The sequence below is a fragment of the Neolamprologus brichardi genome, chromosome 10 (assembly GCF_056152115.1).
Source record: "Neolamprologus brichardi isolate AB-2024 chromosome 10, ASM5615211v1, whole genome shotgun sequence".
In the NCBI taxonomy this organism is placed as follows: Eukaryota; Metazoa; Chordata; class Actinopteri; order Cichliformes; family Cichlidae; genus Neolamprologus; species Neolamprologus brichardi.
Window position 1 is genome coordinate 25,049,172 of NC_142113.1, and position 20,173 is coordinate 25,069,344.

At 42.7% G+C, this 20,173-nt stretch overlaps 1 protein-coding gene across 1 annotated transcript; it reads right to left on the reverse strand.

Moving 5' to 3' along the window:
* Positions 1-2,371: 2,371 nt before the first annotated feature.
* Positions 2,372-18,694, reverse strand: LOC102798596 (hexokinase-4-like). Its single transcript, XM_087846744.1, has 12 exons — positions 18,635-18,694; positions 11,298-11,588; positions 11,014-11,126; positions 10,643-10,739; positions 8,802-8,944; positions 8,297-8,402; positions 7,829-7,924; positions 6,434-6,533; positions 5,073-5,256; positions 4,744-4,899; positions 4,433-4,666; positions 2,372-2,573 (listed from the first exon to the last, which is right to left on the reverse strand). Exons 1-12 carry the CDS (start codon positions 18,692-18,694, stop codon positions 2,372-2,374), a joined length of 1,782 nt encoding a protein of 593 aa, XP_087702870.1.
* Between the last annotated feature and the right edge of the window lie 1,479 nt (positions 18,695-20,173).

Genomic DNA, 20,173 nt, shown 5'->3' on the forward strand with positions numbered 1-20,173 from the left:
AGCATCTGTCAGAGTTTTTCTTCGGTCGTCGGCTTCTCTCTCTCATTTTCAGTCCAGTTCTATGGCGTTTTTGTTGTGCCGCTATTCTGAGCACGTGTAAAAAAAATTGTGCGAGTGCAAATGTTGCATTTTGAGGAGAAAATTATTTTGATTGGAGAAAAGTTTAATTTGAGCGAACAGAATTTACTGCTGCGTGCAGGAAATGTATTTCAGTGTTTGCTATTATCCATATACAGACACAATAACAGCCGCTCTCGCTCAGATCTCTGCTCTGTGCGCACTCTCTGTACACTTATAAATGTGCCTCAAAACCAACCAATCACAGACTTGGATGCAAAAATTCTGATTGGCTGTTTTGGTCTCCAATCAGCTCGCTAGCTACTGCTTTCCAGAAACATGGTCCAGAATGTAGCTAAACCCATTTTTGGTTAGTGTGTTATTTTAAAATATTAAATTTTTTCAGACCATTGTTGGTTTAATCTAGTTTAAACCACTCCACTGGATCAGAATAGAGGCACAAAAATAACACCATACAGTTCTTGTACCTGACCATTTTGAAGCATTCAAGCGCTTAAAAGACACCAAACTCATGGTTAGCTCACAGCGTTGTGTCTGCATGTAACAAACATAAAATAACATAAAATAGGAATTTTACACCAACAAGGTGATTCTCAAAGAGCTATTAACTAAAAACTCGGTATATCTCAGCTGGGTGTGCAGCGTGCTTTTAAAAACAGCAGATGAAAGTGTCTGAATGGCCTTCAGACAAAAAAAGAAAAGCTAAAGCAAGTGCCTTTACTGGAGTAACTGAAACATAATCATTTTAATAACGAGAGGGAGGCAGCAGAAACGGGTGGAAGCCTATGCTGGAGTGTCTCAAACATAAAGCTGTGTTTTAAAAATGCTGAATGATTTTTCTCTCTGACGGATTTTTTGCTTCTTTTGTTTGCAGCAGTGTTTAGTGTTTGTGAGTGTACGTTTACGGCGGCTCGTTCAAACATCACCATCAGAGCTCATGGAGAAAATGATCTGAGATGATCTTTCTGCTGACATCAACAACGTCCACCGTCTCTTTACTTAAGCAGTCTGTGCACTGTGGAATTTCCTCACATATTCTCTTTGGTTCATGATGTTACTTCATTGAGGTCAAAGGTCACTGATTTCACCTGTTCAATCATACCTACTGGCCGATTTTCCAGCCTCTTATTTGTCAGATAAGCATTAGCACAGCGAGGCTTCTTCTCAGTAGTTTCCTTCTCACCTTTTTATTTGTCATCAGCACCACAGCATCAGTAATGAAAACACACAGGCTTCACTCTGATTGGACGGTTTAACATTTTTATTTATTCACTGGCTTTAGTGCACATTGTGCTGCAGCTCTTCTTCTGTGGTTCTTTGTACATAAACTCTTTATTCCCCATTTTTTTTAAAAGAGAGGAGGATTTTTGGCACCTTCAATACACATTTCACAAATATCCTTGTCTCCCTCTTTTCTGCATCAGACTGAAGCATCTGTTATCTTTTACTTGGACACAAACAGATCACTGATGTTCAGGATGACTGGAAATCTCACCAAGCAGCAAATGATGCATTTCTCTGATAATTCTTAGTCTTTTGTTTTTTATTTATTGAGATTGAGGAAATTAAAAAAGCCAAATTATTTATTCCACTCTTTCTTGCCTTGTACCACCATATGTGCTGACAACTGTCACAGATTTATGTTAATAAAAAATAATCTTAAAAACGGGACATTTCTCAGGGAAGCTCTGAACTGTTCCTGTCCCTTTAGCCCGATTTTCATCAACATCATTTTCACACATTAAGGCTTGTAAACTGTCCATCTTTTTAACTTTAAAATATCCTGTTATACAATCAGAACATTAGCTTTCAGTGGTTATTATTATTATTATTATTATTATTATTATTTAACATTACTGAGTTATACTCACAGTGACACACTGAGGAGGAAAACACTGTCTTTAACCAGCAATAGGGGGCCCCTCAGCCCCCCCTGGAGTGTACGCCCCTTGCTGCAGTGATATAACAACACTTATTTTTAGGAATTGTTGCCACCACAAATCCCCCCGAAGCTATGCCCCTTATTAATAAATAGGTTTTTAATGGATCAAAATCTCCATAGCGATCTATAAAATGACTTTAAATCGCCTCCTTTTGACACATTGTTTACTTTTTAATACCTTTTTCAGTGAGCCTTGCGTATGTTTTTGTACTTTAAATACTCTGATCAACATATTTTTACTTCTTTTCTAATAAAATCTCAACATGATAAAATACCGGAAGATTCGCTCCACCTCTTCACATTATATGAACAGTTGCAGTTGCACTGAGGCATAGATTGGTCAAAAATACATTATTGACCCTCTTCCTTCTCCTGCTCCTCTTCATTGTCCTCACCGTCGCTCTCCTCTAGCAGTCGGGACTGGTGAGCCAGCCTCTGTGCCACAGCCGTTACCATGGCAGCGCCCTTCCCGCTACTGTCCTCCGAGATGAGGAAGGTGATGTCACATTGAGGGGCGAGCAGGCGCATCGCCTTCTGGAGCTTACTGCTGAAGCTGGAAAAGGAAGGAAAGAGAGAGGGAGGTGTTTAAAGGACAGAACTGCCAGGTTTTGCCATTTAATGAGTTGCAAAAAAACAAAAACAAAACAAGAAATGGATTTCACTAATCTACACAAGGTCAAAATTATAGCTACAGGCTCAAATCTATGCATACACCCAAATGTGGTCCTGAAGGTACTACAGTGTCTTTTAAGTCAAGGCCTATCGATATAGTGATAACGATTGGTAGTTTCTCTTTGCCAGAATAAAAAGGATTTGACAGCAGATACTGGATTGACCGATACTCAGAACAATGGGAAAGTCTATGAAACTTAGGAAATCTAGGTTGGGATGTTCTCTTGGAGCCATTTCTAAATAACTGCAGATTCAGAGATCATCAGCTCAATGTGTCTCCACTTTGCTGAGGGTCTGAAACAATATCCAAACTGTCCCTCTCAGAACAGGGAAACCTGGTCAGGATGTTCAGGAACAACCACCAAACTGCTGAAGCACCAGCGTCACTGTCCACAGTGAGGTCAATTTTATATGTCCATCAACTGAAAGGGTGTCGACCAAGAAAGAAGTTCCTCCTTCAAGCTTGACTGAAATTTGCAGCGTCCCACATGGACAAGCGCTTCATAATACAGCCTAGGACTACCTGTATCATTCCCCTGAAATTAAATGGAATTTTATTTTAAATTACAATTTAGCACAAATTCTATTCAAAGCAAAAAATAAAGAACTGCCCGGTAATATTCTGAGTATGTTTTTTTTTGAAAGAAGGAAGTTATAATTTAAGGGGTTTTTGTAACTTCAAAACAGGGAAGGTACATACTACAAGAAAAGGCTTTTGTGTTTCTGTTCATGGAGTGAAACTATGGAACAGTCTGAATATGGAAATAAAACAATGTCCAAACATAAAACTGTTCAGAAAGAGTTATAAAAATATGATCTTCTCAAACTATAAAGAAAAGGAAAATATTGAAATTAAGTGAATGTCTCTATTTAAATTTTTTTTTTTTTAAATTCATGATGTAATATTATAGTATATAGTATATCAGAAATCGGTTCACTATTTTTATTACAAATTATATCAGTAAGGAAGCTGACTAAATATTAACTGATAATTTATGACAAAGGGGTGGGATTAAATAAGTGTTTACTTCTTCCCACTCCCTTTCAACATGTAAATTAATCAGAACGTTTTTTTTTTGTATGTATTTTGTATAGTATTTTTTTTCTCTCATTTTCTTTTCTAAACGTACCTGTATATTGTTCACATGTTGAAATAAATTACAAATCAATCAATCAAAAAAAAAAAATCTAATTATATTTACCTAAAGATATTTAAAAGTAGACATACACAATGTAAAATTACTTACATAGTACATATATTTATCCAAACACATCAAAATTGTTTACGGGATGAATAAAGCAGGCTAATATTAAACTTGTGGAAATGCCTTCCCAAAGCCCTGACACCAACCCTACTGAAAATATGGACTATGCTTGAACTATGGACTATGAACTCTACCAAAACTGGCAAGAAAAGTGATCAAATATTCAACCAGAGTTATGGCAGAGGCTTGTTGACGGCTACTAAAAGTGTCTGATCAAAGTACAACTTGCTAAAGAAGACTTAACCTAGTATTAATGGGAATGTATGAATATATCTGAACATGAATGTACAGAATAGTGCACTCAGTTCTTGTTTTTAAAGTCATTAAAAGTGTACTCTGTACAATCTTTCCAAATAATGTTTAAGTATTAAAGAAAAGACTATTAGAAAAAGACTGGTTACTTAATATCAGTAAACCAAGTGAAGTTTGGTTAAATGTTCAAATGTCTTTGCTCTGTTCACCAAATGCCTCTTACGTGGGGTGTTTTCTGTACACTGTCCCGTCCACCCCGACAGTGGTCTTCAGATGGTCCAGTTTGCGGTTGTTACGGATGTGGTTGACGAGGGTTGCCAGGGCGGCAGCACAGAGATGGGCAGAGCGTGAGGAGATAGTGTCGCAGACCAGGCGCACCACAGAGGCGTCGACTGGATCCCAATCCAGACCCAACTCAGTCAGAATCTTCATGGCGTTCTCCAAACCGCTGTCCGGCCTGAGCACCAGACAAAGTGGTTAGATAATAAAGACCAGGAGAGACTGCTAGAAACAAGGAAAAAGCAAAAGACTCACTCCTCAATCTCAGAGATAGCCTTGGTCTCAAACTGTCCTGGGGTCCCCAATGCCTCCGATATCTGTCCTTTAAACAGCAGCTTGTCCTTGGTCATCTTCACCAGCACCAGTCGAACGATTTCTCCCAAATACATGCCGCTGATCATCTTCTCAAAGCTACAGCAGAACGCACATAATCAGGACAGAAACTCTCACAAACATTAGCTATCAGTTTCTAACTTCTGCTGTAGCCAAAAATTATTGTATAGAAGTTGTATGAAAGACTTATCTGAAGCTGATCACATGAACGGGAGAGGTGTGTTATGATTCTGAATAGTTGTGAAACATACATGTGCACGCCAGGGTTGATGGAGGTCTTGTCCACCTCCACGTCGAACTCAGTCAGGATGTCATCCAAGGATTTGTCATCCCCAAAGCCGCCCCACTCCGTGTTGATGCACATCCGTCCGTCCTCGCCCTCAATACCCTTCACATTCGTCATTTCCTCCATGTAGCAGGCGTTGGTTCCTGTACCTGCAGGAAAATGTTGTTTAGATTAAACCGCGAAGCATTTAGCAGCTTAGAAGAGTCAAAATCATAATAAAAGGTAATTATTTGCTACTCCATATTGACCCCAAAATGTCATAAAATTAAAATATAATTTTATGATATTTTAAAATATAAAAATTAAAATCTAGGTCTTGGAGGAAGCCCTCCAGATATAGCAATGAATGTTTGGCCCAAATATGGCAAATATGTATACTTGTGGGCCACACCGTTCTGTGACTCCTTCACCCATGGGCAGATGTCACTTGTCATTCAGACTACATCTGGCTCAGACAGCAGCTGCTGCATCTGTGTAAAAAACATTGTAGCTACTGTGACATCATTCTCTGTTGTTCGAGTAAATTTGGGGGCTTGTCTGGGATTCTGAGCCAAGAAGCATCATAACCAAAGCACAAATCATACTCTAATATCACTATTTCTGGGTCTAAAACTTGCTATTACAGTACTACAAATAACATCTACTTTATAATACTATAAAGTAGATCCGTGAACTGTAGCTTTTAATGTAAGCCTGGTATTTATTTTTTTCTTTAGGGACCATCATTTAGATAATTTTGTCTTCAGTGAGATTTAAAAATGGTGACTGAGAAGAAAAACCTTGTCAGGAAACTTTTTACTGAGGTGAAGGGGTCAAAGGGCCATCTTTTCAATGACTTTTATCCAATTTGCCTTCTTCGTAAAAACAAAGACATCTCCCCTTGCTGGTGATTAGAAGGACTGCAATTCTATTTTTAAAACCCAGAGGCTGAATCCATCTTGTGTAAAAAGACTTTCATGTTTGTGTACTTCTTGCCTTCTTGTGACTGTGGCTCTTTAGGAGTCATTTTTTTCTGCTTTGCGTCTCTTTGTGGTTGTTTTGTGTATATATATAGCTGCTTTTATGTCTTTGTTGTGGATGTTTTATCCATTCAGTAATTTATCTATGACCTCAATAAACCGACTACTCATCATCTTGTCAGTGTGTTCGGGGGGTGCAGGCAAACACAGCTCAGTCAGACAGATGTGAGGTTTATCTGAGGACCGTCCCACTCTATTTATAAAGCACAACAGCATGGCTGATTAAAGTGCTGTACAATAACGGCAAACAAAGACAAACACAGACAAAGACATCCCAGAGTTCTTTACTTATTGAAATTATGGTTACCAATGATCATGCCGATTTCACAGCTCTGGTCCCTGTAGCCGCAGCTCATCATCGTTCCCACTGTGTCGTTCACCATGGCAACCGAGCCAATATGATAGTCCTACAGAAAAGAAGACAGGCAGACAGGTGCATTTATATCTCGCCTATTCACAAATATCCTGCCTACACAGAGAGAGAAAGTGCCACGCTGCTTTTAATCTGCACCTCAGCAGCATTCACAGAGAGATGAAGTGGGAAGAATTACTCGCCGATTCAAATATGAGGCCCACAAACAATTTAACATAACATTTTCTGTCAGCACATCAGCATGTGGTGCTACTGATTTTATCCCTTACAGTTAAGTCCACGTCTTTTTAGACAATGACAGATTTTTTTTGTAGCTTTGCTTCTGCACTCGTGGCTGGTATACAAGCTGCTAGTGATGGTAAATATGATTCTTTTTACTGAATCGAATCGGGTTTTTGAGTCATTTGATTCACTGAGTCAGTTGACCAGAGAGTGCAAAAAATGTACATTTTCACTCAAACTTAATTTGTTTCTCTTTTCATGTAAATCCTACTGCTAAGATGAGTGATTCTAAAAGAAAACTATTTTATAGAGCAAAAAATAGCAAAAACATTTCTAAAATTTAGCAATTTCCTATCAAAATTGCTTAATAAACATTTATTTTGTTTATTTTTATTTTATTAGTATTTTCCTTAAATGTGTCAAATATATATTTTCTCATCTAAATGTCCACTGAGCTGTGAGCCAGGGGGCGGTAATGCGCCTTAACATTGGTTGCCTACCAAGGAGAAGAAGAAGCTGTGAGCCAGGAGGGAGGGGGTGAGTTAGCTCTATGATTCAGCACAGAAGGGAGGGGGTGAGTAGCTCAAATGTGCTGTTAGCATGTTAGCAGAGCGATGCTACTGTGAACCGAGGAGCTATTGTCTTGATGTGAGCTTCTACTCAGGGTTTTTTCTTCCAGTTCAGAGCAGAATTTTTTTTGTTAAGATACTGGATGTTGTGTTTTTCTCCACAATTTTAATTATAAGCTAGATATATTGCTGCTAACAGCAACAGGGATGAGTCAGTGAGTCAGTTGGGCTTGTGAATCATGATTCACGAGTCAGTAAAATGATTTTCGAGTATTGAACGATTGTTCATGATTCGCGCATCACCACAAGCTGCTGTTATTCTGATGTTCGAACATCATGAGTGAGTTAGCATCAACTGAAACAGCAATGAGATACACACAAGTCTGCTCTGCACTGTATGCAGTGTCACAGAGTGTGTGTGTATAAAGAAACATTGTGCTGAAGGGTAAAACGCAGCTAAAACGCTGCAGCTGGAAGAACGGTTTTGCAGGCCAGAGCTGAAACACATGAATGTGATTTCTGGTGTTTTTGGACCGACCCCTCTCCTTTGAATGGCCTCTTTCAGTAACTGGACCACGTCTTTCCCCTCCACCCCGGAGCAGTTGTAGCCTTTGGTCCAGCGGATCAGAATGCTCTGTGCAGAAAAACACAATTTACAGAATCTATCAGTGACATCGCCGTGAACACGAGGACTGACTGCAGGAGGAGGCACAGAAACCCCGGGGAGAGTCCAGGGTCTCTAAGGGTCACCCTTCTTGGATCTCTGTGGTAGTTTTTTTAGGTTTTGTCTCCTTGTTTAGGTTTTCTGCACTTTTGTGATAGTTTTCTGTCTCTGTGATTATTTCTGATAATTTTCTTTTCCTTCTAAAAACTCATCTAAACCACCTTTAAAACCATGAACAGCCTAACCAGCTACAGGCTACACTGCTGATGTCTCCTCAAACAGCCAAAACACATAGATCACTGTTGTGTATTTACACTGTGTGTTTGTGTGTGTGTGTGAGACCTTGTCGATTTCCAGCTGTTCACAGGGGAAGGAGAAGGTGAAGCCCAGAGGAAGAGTTTGACCCTTCAGGTTATGAGATTCAAGGAAAGTGTTCTGACCCGACACTCTGAAGTGATTGCTGCCAGCTCAGATTTCTTTAACCCTTCTAAACATTTGGTCCTTCGAGCCGGATGTGAGCAACTGCTTCAGCCTTATATGTTCAGAATGGAAGACCGATACCCATACAGAGAGTCTGACCGCCCACACAGACATAGCAAGCTGCCATCATACCTCCAGAACTATGAAGTGGACGACCTCGCTAAGAACCGACTCTCACGTGATGATCAGGGCAAGCATTCTACTCATCCTGAAATTCTCCAATATATTCATCACATGAAAGAGGAACACAATCAACTCCGACTAGATGTGCAACGCCTGACAGAATTGATCTCTAGCTCACCTGTACTAGCTCCACAGCATGCCACATCACGGTCTGGACTTTGTGAGGATGGGACGTCAACCACACCTGCCCACACTAGTAAGCTGGTGCCAATCAAAGGTCAGAAGAGCCCACATCAGCCTGTAAGTGCTCCACAGGTGCCATTTGGGGATGAGTCTCAACATCCAAAGGACAGCCAGCATGGCCTGATTGAGGAGCTCACTCACAGTCTAAATGACGCAGACCTCGACAGGGAGTGCAGTGCACAGTCACCATCACCTTCAGTCGACTCATGCCCTGAATCTCAAGATTTTCTTCCACCAATGACAGCAGAGAGGCCCCCTCCACTTCAAGCAGCGTCAGCAGCAAGGGGACGGTCACCGTATTATGCAGACCAAAGAAGGGTTGATGAGGTGTATGCTCGTCGCCACAGGAGCTACAGTCAGGCTGCCACTCCTCCGAGATTGCAAAGACTAGGGGCCTGCTATGAAGATGATCCATACTACAGACAAGATGACAGGTATCCTACCCCTGGTCACCCAAGCAGCCCTGACAGTCACTATCGTTCTCCTTATGGATATGGGTATCAGGATTCAAGTCATCCCTACAGGCGCCTGTGGTAACTACCCAGATGACCGCCGACAGTGTCCACCTGATCGCCTGCAACCAGGTGGGTGCCCTCAGACACCACTCTCTCTCAGCAGAGCCCAACCAATAGAGACTTATCGTGGACCTCAACCAACGATCCCCGACTTTGTGCACGAGGACCCACGTGAGTTTGCAAGATTAAAGTTAGCCCTAGATAACATACTTCCACTTGATGCTCCTGAACACTTCAAGTTCCAGATCTTGACAGATCATCTTAAGTGTGAAGATGCACTACTTGTAGCTGACTCATACAGTAACAGTCCATTCCCATTTGCTGACACCATGAGAGCACTTACAGACATGTATGGGCAACCTCAACATCTGGCCTTAAAAAGGATTACCAAACTGATGGATGGACCCAACATTAGGAGTGGTGACATCAGAGCCTTCAAGTCTTTTGCACTCCAAGTTCGTGCGCTAGTGGGTATGTTACACCAGTTGGGAGAACAGGGTCGGACAGAGTTGAGGTGTGGCTCACATGTATCTCGCCTCTTAGCTAAGCTACCTTATGACCTAAGAGCAAATTTCCAAAGATTTGTCAATCCCATCAACACTCCTATACCAACACTGCTTGATCTGGCTGAATGGCTTGAGTATGAGGTGCGTGTCCAGGTAATTGGAGACCAATACTGTGACCACTCCGACAGGGAGAGGCAAGTTTCACGAAAGGAGAGACGTCCTGAGCATAAGTTTCAGAAGGCTACCACCATTCTCCATGGTAGTGAGCCCAGGAGAAAGATGGAAGGTGACATGCCAACGACACAAGTAAGGCCCAAGAAGTACTGCCCATTCTGTAATACAGTGCAGCATTACCTGAATCAGTGCAGTAACTTCAAACTCTTGTCGAAGGAGCAGAAGACAGAGTGGATCAAGGCAAATAAGAGGTGCTGGCGATGCGCCCGTGATCATCAAGCAGCTAAGTGTAACCTCAAAGCCAAGTGTAAACCATGTGGGCGCCGACATCTTGAAGTTCTTCATGATGTCAATACCAGCCCAGATGCTACAGCCTCTGATTCAACCAGTGCACCAGAGGAAAGCACATGCTTAGTAAGTTCCACCTCTGAGACACTGTACGTAGACCGGCAAACCAATAGTAGTCAGGTGCTACTCAAGCTAAGTCGTGTCATCATTAGGAGCAGTACCAAGATGGTTGAAACCTATGCTATACTGGATGATGGTTCAGAGCGTACCATACTTCTGCATGAAGCGGCTGATCGCTTGGGGCTGCACGGGGAAGCTGAGGACCTAGCACTCCGCACTGTCCGTCAAGATAGCTGTACCATCCATGGTGCCGCTGTGTCATTCTCCATTTCTCCTGCCTCACAGCCTAACAAGTCCTTCCAGATCCACCAAGCCTTCACAGCAAAGGAACTTGGCCTAGCACGCCATAGTTACCCAATAAGAGCATTACAGGAGCGGTACCGTCACCTTAAGCACCTGCCACTGCCAGACATAAAGGAAGTACAGCCCCTTCTGCTTATTGGGTCGGATAATCCACATCTTCTCACTCCTGTGGAGCCAGTACGTCTAGGCCCTCCAGGTGGACCTGCAGCTGTGCACACCCGACTTGGATGGACTTTACAGGGTCCATCGAGATTCCTACGTCAGCGGCTAACCCCACAGCAGTGTCTCTTCACCTCTGGGGCCTCACCAGAAGCTGAGCTCTTCAGCCATGTTGAGAGACTCTGGAAGATGGATATCTTGCCATACCGGAGTGAGCGGCTCATTACCAGGTCCCGACAAGACACTGAGGCCATTCAGAGACTTGAGGAAAGGACAATTCGAGTAACAATTGATGGAGTAAACCGCTACGCCACTCCACTACTGTGGAAGAAGAATCTTCCCCCTCCTCGTGCTACACCAGAGGCAGTTTTGGCCCAGCTTCGTGGTACAGAGAAACGACTTGCCAGAGAACCACAGAAGGCAGCTGCCTACTCTCAGGAAATCCAAAAACTGCTGCAGGCTGGCTTTGTCACAGCTGTTGCACCGGAAGAGGCCGCAGTGAGTAACTGTTCGTGGTTTATCCCCCATCACATGGTGCACCACAACGGGAAGGACAGGATAGTGTTCAACTGTTCCTTCACCTACAAGGGTCAGAGCCTGAATGACTGCCTTCTTCCAGGGCCTACACTGGGAGCTAGCCTGTTGGGAGTCCTTCTCAGGTTCAGGGAACACCCAGTCGCCTTCAGCAGTGACATAAAGGGGATGTTCCATCAGGTCCGTCTGCTAGATGAGGACAAACCCTTTCTCTGTTTCCTGTGGCGAGACATGGAGGTAGACGAAAAACCCACCATCTACCAATGGCAGGTGCGTCCCTTTGGGACTACATGCAGTCCGTGCTGCGCTACCTTTGCACTTCAACACCATGTCCAGAAACGCACTGAGCCAGGAGAGGATGCTCGTCTGTCCATAGAACGTAATTTCTATGTTGACAACTGTTTGCAGAGCCTCCCATCAGAAGGCCAAGCCAAGAAGTTGGTGGATCGCCTGCAGTCTCTCCTCTTGGAGGGTGGATTTGAACTACGACAATGGGCTAGCAATGTCCACACGGTCATCAGCCACCTACCAGTTGAGTCCCAGTCAGAGGGTAGCGTTCTCTGGCTCTCCCAGGAGTCAGCCGATCCTCAAGAGCGCACTCTAGGACTCGTATGGCACTGTAAGACTGATGCACTCCGGTACAAGCATCAGCAGAGCGTCAGTTCGGAGCCAACAATGCGCAACATTTATCGGCTGCTCGCCCAGCAGTATGATCCTCTCAGGTTTCTTATTCCATATACAACCAGGGCAAAGGTCATCGTGCAACACCTCTGGGACAAGAAAAGAGGATGGGATGATCCTCACTTACCTGAGAATCTGCTCCATGCCTGGCATTTGTGGGAAAGTGAACTCGGCCAGCTCTCACAGATAACGCTGCCAAGATGCTACACTGACTCACGCTTGGATTGTAGTAACAGCCATCGAAGCCTGTGTTCTGTGATGCCTCTGAGCGTGCCTATGGGTCTGTGGCATATCTACGCACCGACCAAGGGGAAGGAAAGGTCCAGGTGGCTTTCTTGGCTGCGAGGTCGAGAGTTGCACCCAAGAAGCAACTCTCAATTCCAAGGCTAGAGTTGTGTGGAGCCCTTACAGGAGCACAGCTGGCTTCTGTTCTGAAGAAAGAACTGACCCTTGACATCCACGATATGGTGTTCTGGACAGACTCGACTACAGTGCTTAACTGGCTCCATTCAGATTCATGCAGATATAGTCTTTGTGGGAACCAGAGTTGCAGAGGTACAAGAACTCTCTGCTGCAGCATCTTGGCGGGACGTTGACTCAGGAACCAATCCAGCAGACGATATCACGAGAGGGAAAACTGTGGCTCAGCTTGCTGGTGAGAATCGCTGGAGCCGTGGGCCACCATTTCTTCAGCTGCCACCCAGCCTTTGGCCACAAGCACCGGTGGGAGAAGCTAAAGAGGAAGTGGAGGAGCTGAAGAAGCCAGTGTTCTGTGGTCTGCTTACTGGATCCGCTAGTCCAGCGATACCTGACATCACACAGTTCAGCACATATGAGGAACTCCTGAAAGCCACTGCTCGATTGATGCACGGGACGGCTAATGACACCAGTCAACCTGATGCTGATGACTTTGAAAGGGCAGAGCTGGTCCTGCTTAGACATTCTCAGATGGAGAGCTTCCCGAGAGAATTCACATTACTTAAATCAGAGAAGCTGATTCCATCCAGTAGCAGGCTAATTACCCTCACTCCTGAGTATGACAAGTCTTCTGACTTGATTAGAGTTGGAGGTCGACTCCGCAGATGTGAAGGCCTGAGCCCTGAGGTACTACATCCTGTACTTCTAGAATCTGCTCACCCAGTTACGAAGCTTCTAATCCAGCGATGTGACAATAAGCTCAACCACCCGGGAGCTGAACGTGTTTTCGCTGAGTTGCGCCGGAAATACTGGATCTTAAGGGGGAGAGAAGCAGTCAGAAGACATCAGCATTACTGTCTCGAATGCAAGAAGTGGAGAGGTCAGCCAGATGTCCCAAAAATGGCAGATTTGCCGCCCTCAAGTTTGAGGCTCTTCCGACCTGCTTTCTATTCGACTGGAATGGACTGCTTCGGCCCTATGCTCATTAAAGTGGGTCGGCGCACAGAAAAGAGGTGGGGCATCCTTTTCAAGTGTCTTACTACTCGAGCAGTTCACCTGGATCTGCTGGTAAACATGGATGTTGACTCCTTCTTGATGTCACTCAGACGGTTTATAGCCCGTAGAGGGAAGCCGTTTGAACTCCTTTCAGACCAGGGTACCAACTTTCGAGGTGCAAGTAAGGAACTACAAGAAGCATTCACCGCCCTAACGCCAGATCTTAGACAGCAACTGGCGGCAGAACAGATCCGATTCTGTTTCAATCCCCCTAGTGCTCCACACTTTGGAGGGTCTTGGGAGAGAGAGGTGCGATCTGTGAAAACCGCTCTGCGCACCACGTTGGGAGCGCAGATAGTGTCAGAGGAAGTGCTGAGGACTGTCCTGCTTGAGGTGGAGAGTATACTCAACTCCAGACCTTTGGGTTATGTTTCTTCAGACATCGCAGACCCAGATCCCATCACGCCCTACTCTTTGTTGATGGGGCGGCCAGATTGCTCTCTACCCCAAGTGTTCTATCCAGAATCCGAGCTGCTCAGTCGTAAGAGGTGGAGACACACTCAAGTCCTGGCTGACCAATTCTGGAAGCACTTCTTACGGCATTTTATGCCCACCTTGCAACCACGGCAGAAATGGCACAAGGAAACAGACAACATTGCAGTTGGATCTGTGGTTCTCATTGTTGATCAGCAGACCCCACGAGCACTCTGGCAAGTAGGAACCGTGAAAACTATCTTACCGGGGGCCGATGATCGTGTCAGAGCTGCAGTCGTTCAAGTAAAGGACCGAACTTACACTTGCCCGGTGGCACGGCTCATCAGGTTGCCTGTTCTACCTCAGGATTCTGCTTAGGTGCAGAGGACATTCCATTAAGGTCAAATTTGTATACCAAATTTGGGGGCGGCTGTACAAAAGGGTTAGATTTGTGTATGGGATTTCCTATGCCCCCTGAATGCACCATCGGTGTGCATGTCCGCAAATTTAGATCAGAGACAAACGGCAGCCAAACAACAGACAGTGTGTGCGTTCATAAGACTGTAAGTTAATGTTTACTTCACTCAGTTATGTTGGTGTTCAGCCATGAGTGTATTTGATGACTTACCAGCAGTTTCTGCTTCTGTTTAAGTGACATTATGTACAAGTAGCAGTTCGCTAGCATAACAGATTTGTTCGCTAATTAGCTTCTAGCAGAGAGATTCGTTGTTATCGTGTTGTTGATTCTGTGCTCTGTGTAACAGATGATAACCCAATGTAAAGTTGCCTTCATTGCATAGTTGTATGCGGTGTGTTAATGCATAATGTCTGACTTTAAGTTTATGTAACCAGTCTGAAGTATAATGTCAGCTTATTTAGTTATATACTGTACTTGAGTACACCTCAGTTGTATCTTTATGTTTATTATGTAATTTGATTTGTATCATTATGCTTTGTCTACAGAAACCACACACACACACGCTCACGCCCAGCTGCGGGCACATTCTCAATTGGAAATACAAAGAATGACAACTTTATTCCTGGACTCTGCCTGTTTGTTCCTCTCATATCTGAACATTTACAAGTGTTCTGACCCGACACTCTGAAGTGATTGCTGCCAGCTCAGATTTCTTTAACCCTTCTAAACAGAGTCTATTGCACCGCTGATTATTAACAAAAAGTATTGCACAAAAGGTAATTGCACAGTGAAGTGAAGAGGCACTACAGCTTAGTTGTTAAGTTGTTGTTAGCTAAGGTGTTTCCTGTCGTAAAATGGCTCAGGGTGTTTCGGGTTTGGCTGCCACTTTTGTGGCAGTCGAGGAAATTCAGCGCTCAGAGGAAGCGGAGAAGCCAAACCAACACCACGATGACTGAGTTAAACATATTTTCACTCGGCGATTCATGTGTTCGATTCATCGTGTGGCTCAGGTACAGCTATTATAGCTATTATACGTTTTTGCTTTGCTGATTTTCTCGGTGCCTTTCTATTCTCTGACATAGAGCCTACGTCTCTGTGTAACAGCGTTTGTGCTGTGTATGTATGTAGAGCGCATACATGTTCTGGACAGGTTCTGCATACTTTGAAGCTTCAGTGAGACACGACAGTGAGACCTGCTGGTTGCCATGGAGGCCTTTTGAAGCCAAAGGTGTGGATGAAACATTGGAGTCAAAGCTGTGCCAAGTAACAGACTAATTAATGTGTGAATTTTACTCACTGAAACTGAAGCACGAACTTCAGAATGGTCTGAAACAGTAATATTAGTCAGAGAATCTATTAAAAATGCCCCAAACATCGTAAGCGATGAAGGCTAGCAGCTACACGTGGACGTGTTTATTTCTGACAAAAGGTTTTAACACGGCAGTTTCTGACTGACTGCTGGAGCCTCACATGGACGGTAGAGGAACTGCAGCACTCCTTTATTCAGCTCCAGAGGTTGAGACGTGGTCGTTCTGATAATTACTGATAAAACAAATGATTCTGCAAAAACAAAGCTGATTTATGCAGAACAAAGTAAATGCTCCGGAAAAAAGGAACGCATTCCTGGAAGATGAAATCCTCGACTTGGAGACATCGTTGTGAGTTAACAACCTGAGGGTGGATGTGTTCATGACTTCGCTCTTAGTTCATGTTTAACATTGGAGCCATATTTTTTCTGTGGCGCTGGTCTCAGAGTTTTCCTCGTTTCTGAATTTCCTGACTGAGAATTTAAATCTTCTCGGAGGTCTTCCTCTCCTCTCCATCTTATCTTTAAGACTTCGTGGCACCACATCACCCCAACAGGGCGCTCCTTTAGGCTTCCCACAATGCACTGAGTGTTTGTTCTATACACCAGTCTGAATTTAATTATTAGTTCTTATTAATATCTGGCTCTCTTCTCTTCTTTTCAGTCATGTTTTCCTCCCCTCCCTGAGCCTGGTTCTGCTGGAGGTTTCTTCCTGTTAAAAGCGTTAAAAAGAGTTTTTCCTTCCCGCTGTCACCAAAGCACTCGCTCAATGGGTTTTCTCTCTACCTTATGTATAATATAAAGCACCCCAAGGTGACTGTTGTTGTGATTTGGCGCTATACAAATAAAACTGAATTGAACTGAGTAACAATTCAGAGAAATTCAGAGAGTTTGGAGTCACATTTTTGCTGTGGTCTCAGAGTTTCCTTCATTTCATTGTTTTCTGACTGTGAACTTAAACTTTTTCCTTAGATGTCCGTTATGGTCCCGAAATACTATTTCTAATATTCTTTTAACTCCTCATCTGGTGAATACTCAGATTTTTCTTCTGGCACAGATACTTTAGAGGATCAATCCTGGAACAAACCGGTGTTTTTTTATATTAGTTTAGTCACGTTTGGTTTGTTTTGCTTATTATTGTCAGGGATCAGTCGCCAGCATCATGGACATGGACCAGTAAACCGAAGGTTGCTGAAACCTTTAGTCTTGGTGACTGTCTTTGGCCATCATCGTGGGAGTCATCAGAGCCTCGCCCTTAAAAACCTCATAAAAAGAAACAAACTCCCTGGATGTCATAGAAATCGATGCGATTGTGCTGCTTGTCATGAACACAAGTGAGATGGAAGTTTTGTGGAAATGAAGAGGTTTGGCTCCAATTTCTTATTCATGAAGTTGCAGCTGAAAAACTGAAAGTTGTCACTTTGAAAATGATGAAATACATAGGGTCATGATTAAAGTTAGTAAACCAATGACTGACCATAAATCTGACAAATGAAAAAATATGATTCTTTGTTCCTGTTTTTTCCTGACCTCTGTCAAGATTTCACTCAGCTGTAAAGAGGACTTCACTAATGGTCTGCGGCAGCTTGCAGCTACTTTCTGTTCTTTGTGTGCTTTAAATATTCACCTGCTCTGTTTACGTCTGTGTAACGAGTGTTTCGTGCTTTCGTGTGAAGATTATTATACTGCTGTTTGCCACTCAGGGAGACGGGAATGTTGGTTTTTCATGTGATTTTAGCCCCATTTTTATGCCCATTTTCATTTTTTACACTGCTGTAAACAAACACAGATATTTAAGCACACATACTTTATGGACTCTCCTTTCTTCAATGTGCAAGATACTTGGTACCAGGCTGTACGAGTCTTTGAGTGGTCCTGAGAGCGCTGGCTTCATTTTCCAGCCCTGAAGCCTGATGCTGAACCTCACTGAGCAATGCTAGCAGCTGTGGTAATGTGTAAGACTACAGCTGGATCATTTTTCACCGAAAGAAGAATCCCCGTGACTTAAGCTAGCCTGAATTTTCTGATGAATTCTCAATAAACTTTGGTAGCTTTGCTCAGCACATTTAAAGTGTTAACTTGTCAGAAACTAAAGAATTTATCTGCAAAGACAAAGATATCATCATCATCATCATGTGATTCAAGCTTTTGGATTTTTTCTTCTGAACAGTGCAATAAGAGGCTAAAACCATAACGTCAGACTGAGCAAACATGCAGGAACCTTTAAGGTGATATTTACTTTAAAAGGTATTTTATAATTACTGTTAATAACCAATAAAATACATTTAATTGGTTTTGTATCTGCACAGGGACTTTTTAATGCTGTATTCTCATTAATTAGCATGCCAACATGCAGAAATAAAACATATATCTTGTGTTCACTGAACCTTATCATGTTGATCGTAGTGTATATATGCAAGTGTATCTTCCAAAACTCATCTTAGATGTGTGACTAAATCGCAATCAAATGTACTAAATAAATTGCCTAGACCAGGATTATCAAGCTCTATATAACTAATCTCAAAATGAATGGTGACATGTACGTTACATGTACATTGTTGTGCAGTGGGACTTTGGGATCACTGGAATGTGTGGTCACATAATTAAATAAATGTTCATGAGACAGCAAAGCTAAAAGTGCCTGTAATTATTATGTTGTTGTATAAAATAAATATCTAGCTTGCAAAGAAAAACTATAAAATATGTATTCATGATTTATGTGTTTGGTGTTTATGGCGTGGGACTTTATAAAGTGATATAAAGAATATAAAAAAACAACAACAACATGATAAATTAAAACAGACTTCTGTGTTTTAAACATGAACGAGACGAACATGTGCTGCAGGCCTGGCAACAACTGCCTGTAGGTTGGGTTTTTGCTAGTTATCTATCGAATACTGTCTCTACCACAAAAAAACATACATACAACAAGGTGACACATACCTTACTGAGCACGTCCGGAGGGATGTCGTCCAGGTGCAGGGTGGCGGTGTCGCCGCTCATTTTGGCTTTCTTGGTTATCTGAATGTTGGACTCGCCATTTGCTTGTGTGTTGCTCATCTGGATGAAAACAGGTTAAAAGACGACGAATTAAGCTGACAGGGTTAAATTATCAGAAAAAGAGGACAATAAGACTCAGATAAAATTAAAGAAATAAAGATAATATGACGTCTTCTGAGACTTCGCCCCGTTGTTGCCCTGACAGGTTTAAAAAAAAAAAAATCAATCAATGATTTTTAAGTTGCAGACTAATTTTCCCAGAGTCAACGCTACAGCATCTCACGTGCCCGTGAGTTTATGGTACGTGTTGGTGGTCTGCATTTATTTGAGCCGTGCCATAACCACAATGATTGTTCGTGAAACCTGACTGGTCTTTTTCTGTGGTTACTGTTCATATAAAATGGGAAAGTAAGGATGGACTCTTTGCCTCTGAAAACAACTTTGCTGCATGTCTAATTTGTACAACACTATAAACATAAATGAGAGGATATCAGGGCTGTAACAACCACAGCCTCAATTGTTGGACCACAGTTTTCGTTGATACAGTTTGGGGGATTTTTTTTTAAAGGGAATTAAAACACTGGGGGGAAAAAAGTATTTTTACCACACTCACAATCAACTGATCAAGTGGACGCTTGTTGCTATCCAGCACCCAAAATATGTGTAAATTTCTACTTACTGAGGAGCAAGTTGAAATTTTGAGATACTTTTCTTTCAGTTGCATGAAGAAGCTTGCAGATGAATCAAATAATCATTAAAATAAACTCCATGGCTGAAACATGTTACCTGAATGATCTGTAAAGATTAAATCTAGCAAGCTAACTTTTCATTAGCAGCTCCACTGGTGTCATGTAGTGATGGGTCGTTCGCGAACGAAATGGCTCTTAGAGCCGGCTCTTTGACGTGAACGACGCGAGCCCGCTCCTTATTGCGAGCCCGCTCCTTATTGCGAGCCGTCACGTGGTTTTTTTTTCTTTATTTTCTTTCTCTCAGCCTCTCTCTCGCACTTTTTTTCTGCTTCACTCAGCTCGCGAGCCTTGTGCTTTATGCTGGGCAGAGGGGGAGGGGCGGTAGTTACACTCAGTAGCACAGGAACAGAGCCGGAGGGAGAGAAAGAGAGCCAGGGACAACAATGTCACACTAGAAAGGTATAGTAATCATCCACAACTATTTTCAGTTGCAGATGATAAAGGATTCAGAAAGTTTATTCATGCGGGCCCATGTGACAGAGAATATGCATCTTCTTTTTGTTTTCATATTTTAATTTATATTTAATTGTGTTGTGGTTTGCAGTGTTTTGTGTTGTTTCACTTTAAATTTGTAAAAGGAAAAAGCTGAAAATTTAAATAGTTAAAAGTTGAAATGTGAATAGTTGATTTTTGTATTATATGATTTATTTATTACATTTTATGTGGAGTGAATAAATAAAAGTATATTTACGGTGGCCCCTAGAGACAAAGCACGTACAAACTTTAAATCACG